The 13,387-nt window shown below is 46.7% G+C and overlaps 2 protein-coding genes across 9 annotated transcripts in view; both read right to left on the bottom strand.

Moving 5' to 3' along the window:
• Nucleotides 1-93: 93 nt before the first annotated feature.
• LOC112236884 (MAP7 domain-containing protein 2) lies at nt 94-11,296 on the bottom strand. Of its 5 annotated transcripts, none has more exons than XM_024405502.2 (13): nt 10,820-11,296; nt 9,288-9,377; nt 7,999-8,088; nt 7,667-7,785; nt 7,459-7,580; nt 6,000-6,196; nt 5,627-5,765; nt 4,540-4,720; nt 4,173-4,241; nt 4,001-4,058; nt 3,614-3,758; nt 3,255-3,544; nt 94-3,111 (listed from the first exon to the last, which is right to left on the bottom strand). In XM_024405502.2, exons 1-12 carry the CDS (start codon nt 11,055-11,057, stop codon nt 3,262-3,264), a joined length of 1,731 nt encoding a protein of 576 aa, XP_024261270.2. In that variant the 5' UTR covers nt 11,058-11,296; the 3' UTR covers nt 94-3,111; nt 3,255-3,261. The 5 variants fall into 5 exon arrangements, with proteins under 5 accessions (XP_024261270.2, XP_024261268.2, XP_024261269.2 ...); XM_024405500.2 differs by having other exon boundaries at nt 4,137-4,241; nt 10,820-11,295; XM_024405501.2 differs by having other exon boundaries at nt 4,137-4,241; nt 7,667-7,761; nt 10,820-11,295.
• A 400-nt stretch (nt 11,297-11,696) lies between these two features.
• Nucleotides 11,697-13,387, bottom strand: part of LOC112215435 (eukaryotic translation initiation factor 1A, X-chromosomal-like) — a 36,388-nt gene continuing 34,697 nt past the window's right edge. For all 4 annotated transcript variants that reach the window (XM_042298889.1, XM_042298888.1, XM_042298892.1 and 1 more), the window contains 2 exons: nt 13,147-13,266; nt 11,697-11,976 (listed from right to left, as the gene is read on the bottom strand). The gene's annotated coding sequence lies outside the window, so the exon portion shown is untranslated. The remainder of the gene's footprint in view (nt 11,977-13,146; nt 13,267-13,387) is intronic.

The raw sequence follows: 13,387 nt of genomic DNA, 5'->3' as shown, positions 1-13,387 counted from the left end.
AGCGTGAATGTTTCCGGAAGCTCTATGCAAGTTGTTTCTTCATAGCCCAAGACTAGGGGTGTACTCATTACAGAAACCGTTTAAGAAGCAAAGAGCAAAACAAGAGTTTTTATTGGACCAATTCTGGTAGGGCCTGTCCGATTTCGTTCACTTTCCTTCTGTTAAATAAACATTTTCCAACAGAATCAGGCAGAATGAATACATGCTAGGTGTGTCCCATAGAGATACTTTACCTAGAAATAACCCGTTTTTGCATGGACATTGCCATTGAGGGCTTCCACCATTTTATAAAGTAGTCAACTGGGGGGGGTGATTCCTATGGGTTTGGAGGGACCAGCCAATGATCAGAGCATTGGCTTTTTCTTCAAATTGGGTTAACTGGTTTGGACATGGCTTTAAGCTATATCACTGCCAATCTAGTGGCCACAGTCAATTAATGACACACACTATTTGGTCCAGCGCTGCAGGTGGCGGTAAATCACCATTATAAGCTTTATGCTTTTTTCCAAACACAATCGAAGAAGAAAATGTACTGGAGATGGCCTCAATGGCGCTGCCCGTGCTCTCACAGATGCAATAATGGGATAGATCCAAAGATGAGTCGTCTAACTAAGTCTATGGTGTGTCCCGTACAATTTCGAAATAAACCTCACGGTAAAATCATTTATTTTTCACAAGACATATTTCCTTCCATTACTGTATTCTATATCCCATATCTTTCTAAATATGTTTTACATCAAGGTGTACCATGTGAGACAGACCAATGCAGAGGTATCTGTTTGTGCCATTGGTTGATAAACAAAGTCCCAAACATGGCTTGATGATGTTTTATTGTTGTTTTTCAGCAGTTCGAACCATGCACCACATCAACAGTTATATATTCCGCCAAGCTGCAGTGACATCTGTGTTAAGTGACTTTTAGTGAATAACATTCTGACCTTAAGTCTTAAGTTTAACTACATTTTCCCTTAGGATACAATGAATGTTAACAGCCTCTGAAAGCATGAGATAATGAACGAGTACAGAAAGAGAGAGGAAGAGAGATGGACGGAAATACATGTTAACTAAATCAAGAGTCCAATGCACTGAAGACAGCAAAGATAAGTGGACATTCCAGGCCTTTGCCTACTCTAGTCCAGTAATTGAGATACAGCATCATTATTACAGCCATTAATGCACACAATTCAGAGTGTTCCCCCTCACAGGGTTAGCTGGGTCATGAGGAATGATTGACACCTTACACTGCCCTTCAGGGGGAACTGAAACAGAGATTGAATCAGCGAGGAGAGGGAGCGCACATGCTAGGCTACACCTTACCCCAGAGCAAAGCATAGGTAAGAGTTACAGTAAGACCCGAACCAGACAGTTACAGTACAGCGAGAATGTATGATTATAGAATTCACAGCAGTAGTAGACAGCAGACTGAATTGTCCTCTGTAGTGAGATAAATCTCCATGAGGTAAAGCCACGGTCATAGTGAATATAGCGGTTGCACATCAGAGTCTGTTACAGAGTTGACTGACTGAGTGAGTACACAGACTGGTGAGATACTGTAGGACAGGGTTCTCCAACTTTGGTGCTAGAGAACTACTGGCCTGGCTATGCAGGCTTTTGTTTCAGCCCTGTCCCAAACCCACTTGATTCAACTAATCACCGTCTTCAGTATGAACCATGATCAGTGGAATCAGGTGTGAACGAAAGCCTGCACACGTAGTAGCCCTCCAGGACTGCAGGTGAAGACCACTGCTGTAGGTTGACTGGTAGTTGCAGCATAAACAGTCCAGTTCAAAGCAGAGGCAAGATAAGGAGAGCAGTGTTTCCAAAGCAGAGATTAGTGTTTTCAGAGCTGTTACACAACCACACCGTGCACACTAACTACACCACAGCTAGCGTACACACAGCGAGCCAAAAACACACGCCACATCTTTTCAATATCCCCAACCCTGTAAATAGCTAAAAAATACGACACCATTCACAGTTTTCATTTGTTTTTGCAGAGATTATATTCAGAGATGCTCCAGTCTTCCACATGTGTTTTGATGTACCACTGTAGAGCGGTGGTGGACAAAAGCATATCAACTGAGGCCAGACTTTTGTCTTACTATATCATCCACATCTGTAGATGAGTAGGTTTCTCCAGTTGCAGGAGGTTAACATATCTAGACTGGCTAGCTGAGTTCTAAGTACCAATAGTAGTTGAATAGACTCCTGAGTCCTGGCAAACAGTAGTGCAGCACATCAGTGGTGGTGGGATATAACCTTCCACCACTAGAAACACTGACAGACAGAAACTCCAAACAAAGTCGTTACTGTTGCCACTAACCATTGATACACTGGGTCAGACTATATTTTAATCTCCCCAATAGTTAAAGTTATTGAGGGTTAGAAAGATCTGATCCTAGATCCTGTGGTTAGGGGCAACTTCTACCTAGAGCTAGTTAACAGCTGTGTGACTATAGTATATACAGGAGGAGGAGAGGTGTTCTCCAATGAAGTTGCTACAGGGTCACATGATCAGTGTTAACCACATAATTAATGCTACAGGAGGATAACACAACCATACTATTACATCATCCTCCTCTCAACACTGACACACCTTTATGCACAATATCATACAGCCAGGACACAGAGAAAAAGCTTTACTTTACCGGGAGAGTATTAACCGTGTGTGTACATGTCAGTGTGTGTGAAGGGGGAATTCAGCGGTAGATATGTTGAGGAGGTTGGTGGCACCGTAATTGGGGAGAATGGCTCATGGTAATGACTGGAGCGGCATTAGTGGAATGGTACCGAATACGTCAGGCACATGGTTTCAAGGTGTTTGATCCCATTCCATTTGTGCCGTTCCCGAACATTATTATGAGCCGTCCTCCCCTCAGCAGCCTCCTGTGGTTGAGTTGTATAGATGAGGGCGAGCCATACATTGAGCGGTTGTTGTTCTCTGTGGAGGCCGGGGGTGCATGGGGAGGGTCTCTCCCCTAAAGAGGGGTGAGGGCGGAGGTGCAAGGAGCTGGTCTCTCTCTGATGGGGGGAAGCAGGAGGAGAGGAGAGACCCCCTTGCTGCTCCTAGCTCCTCTTTGCACCCAACAGCTAGTTGTCCTACCCAACGCCCTGGAGGAAGAGGATAATAAATATTAGAGCAGAGCTGTACAGTGTGTTCATTTATGAGTTTTTAAAATTTAACCAGGCAAGTCAGTTTAGAACAAATTCTTATTTACAATGACGGCCTTCCCCGGGCCAAACCCGTTAGTTACCTGGTTACTAGATGTCCAGTTTGCCAGGGCTGAGGCTGTGGAGAAGTTGGGCGGAGCTTGGGGAGGAGCTAGTGAAGGAGGAGGGGTTATAATCCTGTATCAGCAGGTTCTTGTTGAGGTCTCCCAGGGCTGCAGCACTGCCGGCCTGCAGCATGGGGTAAAGGGACGTTTCTGGCTGGGTGGTGAGATCCAGGAGGTGCTCAAGGGTTTGGGTGTTACTCATGCTGTTTAACCCATCGCTGATGGGAGAGAACTCTTGAACGCTACCCAACTCATCCCTGGACACTGGACTGGGAAGACACACAGTATGAAAAATGAGTGTTAAGAATTGGGGACCTGTGTGTGTGTGTGCAGCTCACCTGACGTCCATAGACTGCACCCCGTCAGACAGCTCGTCCCCTCCACAGCTCTTACTCTCCAGGGGTCCCAGCGTGATGATGGGGGACTCGTCCTGATCCAACTCCCTGACATGTCCTGCCTGGCCCCCGTTCACCTCACACACACCTGAGAGAGAGGAGGGGTTAGACACACCATATTAATAGTAGCTCAAAACCTTAATGCATTAATGGTCAAGAGTCATATATACTGTAAGGCAAACAATACAACCCAACATACCCTCCTCTCCACCACATGGGGGAGCTGTAACCCTGGCCGGTTCACTGTCTGCTGAGTCACCCTGCAGACAGTACACCCTGTGTATGTATGTGTGTGTGTGTGTGTGTGCGCACGCTCTTGTTTGTATATACCTGGGCATAAGGAGTCCGTCTCACTCTTACGTGTCCTCTTCATGATCTCCTCAATCCGCTGTGGACACACACACACAGGACTTTAGGAAAACAGCTTAAATGGCAGCGTTCGGGGGAGGGGGGGAGGTGTGCTAACCTTCTTCCTCTGCAGTCTCTCCTGCTCCTCCTGTACCTGCAACAGTTCTCTCTCCTGCCTCTTCCTATCTGTCTCCCTGTGAGCACGCAGACACGCCTCCTCTCTCTGCACACAAACACAAGCAAAACATTAATGCCCTGAACTGATAAGAACTAAGGAAGCTGTGGGTCACACATAATGTGGGGTCAGATTGCATGAGATCAGCAGAAGTAGGGAGGTTATTCAAGGCTAAAAGCACAATGTAGCAGACAGACCAATATATATAAACCACATGGATTTGAAACTGCTAGCAACATGGCCTTGGAGATATATATATATATTTATTGACTATTTGTCATTAGACATCTTAGACAGGCCTACATGCTGCAGTAATGCCTCTTTGGTTTGACATTTAACCCCTGACCTCTCGGTCCAGCTGATCCTGCATGTCTTTCCAACGTCTCTCCTTTGTCCTTCTCTCCTCGTCCTCTCTGGTCTTCCTCTCCTCCTCCCATCTCTCTCTCTCCTCCTCCGCTTGTTGTGCCTCTCTTGCCTGCCGCTCCAGTGACTCCTGCTCTCTCCTCTGCTCCTCCTCCGCTCTCAGCCTACACACACACACACACACACACTCAGTGAGAAAACGCACACACCTTATACACTCTAAATACCCACATCCTTCTGGCCAGACGCTCTATACCAAGGATCATCAACTAAATTCAGCTGCGGGATGATTTCTTTCTGGAGTGGATGGTCAGGGGGCCGGAACATCATTTCAAATCATTTGTTGTCTGCAAATTGGCCACAAGATACAATATCTGGCTAAAACATATTCATTTCAAGCCTTGCTTACATTTATATACAATCACATATATATTTCTATTATGCCTTGAAATATTTTGGAACAGTTTTCCAAAATTACAATCAATCACTTGCAGATGATTTGCTGGTGTTTTGACATTCTTTAATGTCCTACAAAAAATTGTTTGTTTGCTTTTTTGCTCAGAAAACATTGGGAGGCAAATAAAATCACCCGCGGCCTAAATTCAGGCCACCAATTGGGGAACACTGCTCTATTCAAATACTCCACATGGGCTTCCCGAGTGACGCAGCGGTCTAAGGCACTGCATCGCAGTGTTTGAGGCGTAACTACAGACCCGGGTTCGATCCCAGGCTGTGTCACAGCCGGCCGTGACCGGGACGCCCATGATGCGACGCACAATTGGCCCAGCGTTTCCCAGGTCAGGGAATGTTTGGCAGCCGGGATTTCCTTGTCCCATTGCACTCTAGCGACTCCTTCCGGGTTAAGCGAGCAGTGTGTCAAGTGCAAGCAGTATGTCAAGAAGCAGTGCGGCTTGGCAGGGTTTTGTTTCGGAGAACGCCTGGCTCTCGAAATTCGCCTCTCCCAAGTCCGTAGGGGAGTTGCAGCGATGGGACAAGACTGTCACTATTGGATATCACGAAAATTGGAGAGAACAAAAATAAAACAAAAATACTCCACACCACACACACACCTTTCCTCCTCCTGTCGTAGTTTGTCCTCCTGTTCTTTCTGTATTCTGGCCAGACGACGCCTCTCAGCCAACAGTCTAGAAGCCTCCTCCGCATCCATTGTCCCGGCAACGTTCCTGCCTGTGGGCGTACCTGGAGACTCTGAGAGGAGAAGGAGGGAAGCAGTGGGGGAGAGAGACAGAGATGACTTGGGGTACAGCAGACACTGATGAAAGCAGTTCTGTTCTTTCCTCTCGTCTAGGGTGGTTCAGGTTACAGACCTCTCTCTCCATCCACCTCTCTCCTCTCAAGGGCAGAGCATATCAGTGGTGAATTCTGAGCTCACTGATCATCTCTCTAACTGCTCAAACACGCACACACACACACACACCTTACCTGCCGCAAGGTCTCTGCTGGAGGACTTGGAGGTCTTCTTCTCTGGTGTGTCCAGCTTAGAGGACTTCCTCTCTAGGTTTCCATGACCCCTGGCCTCCTGGTTGCCCTCAGTTATCGGGGTTCGCTGGCGTAGGGGGGAGGGAGGATACTGTCCCGGAGAGCAGGGGGACTGGGCGCGACTCTTAGTTGACCTCACCCTGTAATAACAATCAACTTTCATTCAGTGGTGAGTATTCATGGGTGCCAAGGGAAGCCAGGCTTCCCCAAATATTTCACCAATAAAAACAATACATTTCGATTCTGAATCTCACCGGAGAAATCATCCAAGTGAGGGAAACAGTGCCCCTCTGTCTCAGTATGTATAGCCCATGTATTTGATGCTGTCTGGACCAAAAGAGTATAACATGTTGCTGCAGTAGCATTTGATTGATTGATGCCTTCCTTGATAAAAAACATTAGAAAATAATTAGCCAATCAGCATTGAGCTGAGCTCAACTGTGGGTTGTCCTGGTGCAGAAAAACACCCCAAGGGAGGCCAGTGTGAATTTGGCTTCACACCAATCCTAAGCAAAACTTCCTAAGCAAAACGTCATTTTCAATGTGTTTCTGGTTTGCTTGTGTTGATGTCCTGCAGTAGCTAGCTTGCTAAATCGTCCCTTTCCTAAGCCATGGATGGAGATGTGGATTTGGATTGTGGTTTTGACTTTATCCTCTGTACAGGCCAATGATTATGACGGTGATTCTGATCTAACCATAAATGAACATGTTGTGCCACTGGCCTGACGATTGAAGTTCAATATGTAGCCTAGTAGACTCACGTTAACTAGCTAGCTAACTTAGCTGGTTCATTGTTGCCCATGCCAGGAAGTTAGGCTAGCAAATATTTTAGCTAGGTAACCTATGAAAACAAAAACCAAAAGTATACTGTATGACAGAGCCATAGAACATAGACCGTTTAAATTTAAATTGTGCTGGAATAGTGGAGGCAGTGCTCCTGTTGTCTTTGTGCTGACTTGCGGTAACTCTGTGGTTCTAAATCAGTAGTTGTTTAGTAAACTGTCGAAAACATTAACATGCTTGACCATGCTGCAGGTCATATAACTGTTTGTTTCATGCATTATTTGCTTTGTGGACGTCACCGGACAGATGTTGCTCTCTGGTTTTTGATGAAACAAACATATGTGTAGTTGACTTGTCTTTTTGCTGTGACGACCTTATTGTATATCATGGTGGCGTATGAACAAATAACACAATTATCACAATATAGGTTGTATTATGGCTTTTTTTACTAGCTTGGCTTGCTCAGTGATTTTGCCCAAGAACCCTTACTGCTTTAATTGAACCTTTCATACAACCTTGCAGTACTTAACAATGAGCACAATAACAAGGTCAGCAACGGCCCACAACACTCCCACAATGTTCAGATAACCTATGTCTGTGCAACTGCACGTTTCTGTACCTTTTGGGCGTGCCCAGTCCTTTGCTCTGGGCTCTGGGGGAGGAGCTTCGGGTCGGAGTGGTCGGAGATTCAAGGCGTCTCATTGAAGAGTCAGTCAGACAGGGGGCGGGGCCTCTCTCTGTCTAAAAACACAACAGAAGAAGTCAGGTTTTGCTCAGAATTCTAATGTGGTAATATAAATGCATGTACAAACACACATGGTACCGACTGTGGGTGTTTTGGGGGTCTTGTCTTCCGGGGGTCCATTACTGGTCTTCCTGGAGGGGGAACCTTTGTAGGCCGGCCGCTGGGGGCTTGGGGACGCTAAACGAGGGGACACACCACACACTGCATAGTCATAGGGCAGACAAAGAGACGGACAACGAAGAAACACACCAACAGAGGGGTGCAGAGAAATACATAAAAGAGTCATATTATATACTGTTGCTTGGCAACACTAGACACGTCCTCATGAATTGACACACACACACACACACACACACACACACACACACACACACACACACACGCGCACAGACACACGCGGGCGCACACACACACCTCTATCTGGTGAGTGCAGGGAGGCTGAAGAGTTGGAGAGCCGTTTGGTGATTGGCTGGTCCGAGGAGGGCGGTGTCAGGAAGTCACACACTGCAGCGAGATGCATGATGGGAGAAAGAGTCAGACGTTCCACCCCATAGGGACATGAAGAGGTACGAGTCATCTTTAACCACTAATACTGAATTCACATTATCTACCCTCATCCTTGATGTGTGAACTCATTCACTTCCGCTCATGGGGAAGGTTAGGAATGGCCTGAAGTATGGTGGAAAGTCTTAATTGCTTACACCAATCTTCACGAGAGAGAGATGAGTGCACACTTCAGGGAGGTAGGTAGAGAAAATAGCTAAGGTCAGATATGTCTATCTGTGATTAGGGCCAACTTGTACCTGGAGCAACAGTGACACAAATCACATTACACACAAATACGAGACACACAACACGCTTTACAAACACATACCACGAGAACACTCCAACTAAAATGTCACTCCGGTTAGTGAACAGACCATTCAACCAATAAAACACAACACACTCACTATCTAAAACACACAACTATGCCACAAATTCACACACAACAAACCATCAATCCCACCAAACACACACTGATTGGGCTTCAGTTTGACTTCAGTCTTGTATATTAAGAGAATAATGCATGTTCTATATTTACATGGATACACAGACCGTCTAGCACAAAGGAGAGAGGAGGGTTTTAACCAGACTGCTGCAGATCCTATAAAGTGTGTGTGTCTGGTTAGACTGCTACAGGGGCAGTCTGCTACAGATCCTGATGGGGGGGGGGGGGTAGTTGGACCCCCTACTGTGAACACTGTATGTGCATCACCAAGCATCGCCATAGGCCAGACAGACAGGAAGTACGTAAACTCTTTGTTCTGATTGGGCAAGGAGGGGGGGCAGACGGACCCCAAAGACCAAAGGGAGACAACAAACACACACACACACACAGACATTTACTTGATGTGTGGGGAACACAACCATAACCATATTCACAAACACTCCCATGCAGGAAGGCAGCAGAACTCACTGCAAAACACACACCCTAACCCATACCAATGAGATGGGACATAGGCTACTTGGGCCAAAATAAAACAAATGTGAATATGGACAATAGAATACAATGTAATATTTTATTGCCCAGAAGGGGGAATAACGGTCTTGCACTGGCAACACAAAGCACAACATGCATGCAGCCACACAACAACAGCACATGTACGGTATATACACACACATGCAGGCAGCGGATCACGCTAAGGGTGTCAGGTGGTCTGTACCGTTCCTGGATTGGTTGGGGCTGGCAGCGGAGGCGGGATGATGAGGCAGAGCTGAGCCAATAGCATGAGAGGGCGGGGTCTTAGGGTGACCTGGTAGCAGGTGTGTCAAAGCGGAGAAAGCAAAGCGTTACACACGCACCTGGGCATAACAATCATACACACACACCTGAGTGTTGAATTTATACTCACATATGTACTGCGTTCACAAACCTACGTGGCGCATTTGTATACACGCACACACCTATGAGTCTCTGACACACGCACGCGGTGCACTGCAGTCAGACTGGAGCTGTGTAATCTGATATCCTGCATGATGCAGCATCAACTGATCTCAGTTCAGATCTACCGTCCATCCGCTGGTTATCACCCCAGTGAAATATAGTCATGTTTTGATCAGTAATTGAAGAAGAATAGAATGTGTTGATACTCCAGGCTTTACCAGCGTTTGTACTCTAGAGACGCTATTCTGTAGGATTCTAGAAGGTATTGTTGAAGAATGTGGTAGCCTGTGTATTCTGTAAGAGGGGCCGATTCTCCACTTCATCCTAGGCCTGATGGGGTGTGTGAATAATTGATTGCATTATGAATGCGTCACAGAGTCTGGTTACTGCTCCAGTACTGCTCATCGCTGAAAACGCACGCACTCACACACATACCATGAAAACACACAGATAAAGATACAAATGCAATTGCAAATCCTATAATACCCTTAGCCTTAACAGTGCCATAACATCAGGCCTAGACATATGACAAGGGGTGTGTGTGTAGAGAGAGAGAGACAGACACTAATGCAACAATGGATGTTTACATACGCAGTAAATATAGCGTCAATGTGTGTGTGTGTGGTTAGATACGTATTTCAGGCCCCTCCCAGGAATCAGGCCTGTTTCCCAACGCACACAAACACACACACACTACTGAGGGAGTGTAGCAGCATTTCACAGAAACAGAGATATACCCAACACACACAGGATTCCTCAGCTAAACTCACACCTGTAACAGCAGGGTGAACGACAGTGACACAGACAGAATTCTCTTATCATCACAAAGTAATGTTATGAGCCATAATACTATTGGCTCACACACACACACAGCAGCCTCTCCCAAGCTGATGAGTTTAAGACAAAGCGTTGTCCTCCCCTGCATTGCAGCCTCCACACCCTTTTCCTCTTTCTGTCCTCCCCCTCTCTCTCTCTGGTCTCTGTCCTCCCTCTCTCACCCCTCGTTTCTCTCCTTATTGTCCTTTATCTCTCATTCACCTGCCCCCATTATCTTTATCTTCATCCCTCCCCTCTCTTCTCTAGTTTCCTTTTCCGTGTAGCTGTCCTAAACTGTCCCCACCCTTTCCCCCATCCTGAACACATCCCATCAACCCCTCTCCTCTCTCTCTTCCTTTGTCCCCCCTCACACACACACGTCATCCCATACCTCCTAAACCTCCATACCTCCTGTCAATCTCTCCCCTCCCCTCCCGGTCTCTCCCTCCGGTTTGACTCCCATGCCCCCACCCTCCTCCTCCCCAGTGTACTCACCCTCTCCCCCTCCAGGCGGTCCTCCCCAGGTCCATCGTTTAGGCCTGTTCTCCATAGAGTCTCTGCTGTCCTCCCCCATCGGTCTCTCCCTCTCTCCCCCTCTCTCCCGTCTTCTCACCAAGGCCTCCAGTCTCTCCTGTTCGTTACGTTCCAAAACGGGGAAAAATAGACACTCTCTCACAGAGCCGTCGCTACGCCGACGAACACCCGGTGATGCACATGGAGACGGCTGCGCCATGGTTACCAGAGCAACTGCAGCCTCGCCACTTTTTCTCTCCTCCAAGTGTGTCAGTTCGTTCAATCACTCACACTGTATGCTGCTCACTGATAAATATACCAGAGTCTCAGACTCGCTATCTATCCCTCTCTATCTATCCCTGTCTCCACCGGTGTCTGCCGCTCCCTCTAGGTAGCTCTGTTTCTCTCTCTCTTGCTCTGTCACTCTCTCTCCCTCCCCTCACTTGTTCACTCCACCCTTTCTCTCTCTGCTCACCTCTTTCTCCCTAGATTCTCCCCTCCCTCCCTTTTTTCCCCCCTCTAATAACTGATTCTATTTGAGGAAGCATTTAGCCAGCTAGAGGGACAACATATAACCTCTACTCTGTTCCCCTCTGTTGACGACACCCAACTGAGTGCACACAGACACGTCATAGGGACATATACACATACAGAGGGTACTCTATGGTACTGACACAGGTTGCATTTGTCACATCGCAGATGCTCTTTTTTCCTTTGTATTCTCCACTCTTTTCCTTTGTATTCTCCACTCTCTTCCTTTGTATTCTCCACTCTCTTCCTTTGTATTCTCCACTCTCTTCCTTTGTATTCTCCACTCTCTTCCTTTGTATTCTCCACTCTCTTCCTTTGTATTCTCCACTCTCTTCCTTTGTATTCTCCACTCTCTTCCTTTGTTTTCTCCACTCTCTTCCTTTGTATTCTCCACTCTCTTCCTTTGTTTTCTCCACTCTCTTCCTTTGTATTCTCCACTCTCTTCCTTTGTATTCTCCACTCTTTTCCTTTGTATTCTCCACTCACTCCCTCCTTTCCTCCAACCCTCCCTCCATCGTTCCATCTATCCCTCCTTCCTTCCTTCTTCATCTGCTCAGTGACTGTATTTCTCTGGTGGGTTAACTCCTGCATGTCTGGACTACTGAGATCTACAGCAGAGAGAGAGAGAGAGACAGAGGCTCTGATGTCATTTACCAGAGACAGACACACACACACACACACACCCCCACTCTCATTTCAATCAATCTCCTATACATATTTCAATTCACATGCATTGCATGAGCTGCTGTAAATCTTCTGTATAAGTTGTTGGGTATCTTAAGTATGTTGGGGAAAGGCTGCAGTATTCTCTGTGAGGAAGGGAAAGCCCCACCTCAGATTGGGAGAGAAAGAGGGACTTGCACACACCACTGCAGGAGAGGAGAAGGGGAGGAGGGAGGGATGGGTGAGGGGGATGAAGATCAATAAGAGAGAAGAAAAGAGAGAGATAGCGATAAAGAGATCCAGAGAGATAGAGGGAAGCCGAGGGTGGGGGAGAGGGAGAAAGAGGCAGTGTGGGAGGAGAGGTAGAGAGAGGGGAGAGAGAGAGAGTCATCTGAGGTGATAGCGGACAATATCGCTACGGCAACCCAGAACCCGACCGGTGCCAGGACTAAAATAGAACCTCCACAGAGTTCTACAGCAGAACACACACACACCTAAATAACCAGAGACAGAGTTCTACAGCAGAACACACACACGCCTAAATAACCAGAGACAGAGTTCTACAGCAGAACATACACACACCTAAATAACCAGAGACAGATTAATCAACCGTGTTTTTTATCAATACATGAACTCATATTGTTTGCATATCTAATTGATAATTATCAACCAACATCAATTCTATAGGCTACCACTGGCCTCATATCCTATCACATCCTATTGTATCATATGGAAACTCTATCTGGTCCTACACATAATCAAATATTCATATCCATGTGCGTGTGACAGATATATATCATGTATTGTCTGATTCCAGGAAATGACACATGATACGTCAACAATGACATCATGGTGCAGCCACAGAGACCGCCCAATCATTAATCTATTAACATAAACGGGAGAGTCTGTCTGCAATGATGGGCTGTCTCCCAATCAATTTCAAATCATCAGTTGAGATGTTCACCATTAAAGCACATCTAATCTAACCCAACAGGCAGACCATACTCAACCCAAATCGGAGAGAGAGCGAGAGAGAGGTAAACAGGGTGTGGGGGAGTTGGAATGAGTCGTTGAGGACAAAAAAAACGAGGGTGCATAGTAGTTTGACCTCTGACCTTCTCCTCCTCTTCCTGCTGTTGTCTCCTCTCCTCTCTTTTTTTCTGCTCCTCCATCCTCCTCCCTCCGAAAAACGCTCCAGCTGCTGCTCTTTATCACGCAGGAACTCTCCTAGGTCTCTACACACACACACACACACAGTTCATATTGATTTATTGAATGTGTGTGCGACTCATACCCTGACTCTTCTCTGTCTCCTCCCTCTCACTAGCTGCACTCTGTCCATCCGTAGTGACCCTT

Source organism: Oncorhynchus tshawytscha, linkage group LG16 (assembly GCF_018296145.1).
Source record: "Oncorhynchus tshawytscha isolate Ot180627B linkage group LG16, Otsh_v2.0, whole genome shotgun sequence".
NCBI classification, from domain to species: domain Eukaryota; kingdom Metazoa; phylum Chordata; class Actinopteri; order Salmoniformes; family Salmonidae; genus Oncorhynchus; species Oncorhynchus tshawytscha.
This window is presented reverse-complemented; position numbering and strand designations above follow the sequence as displayed.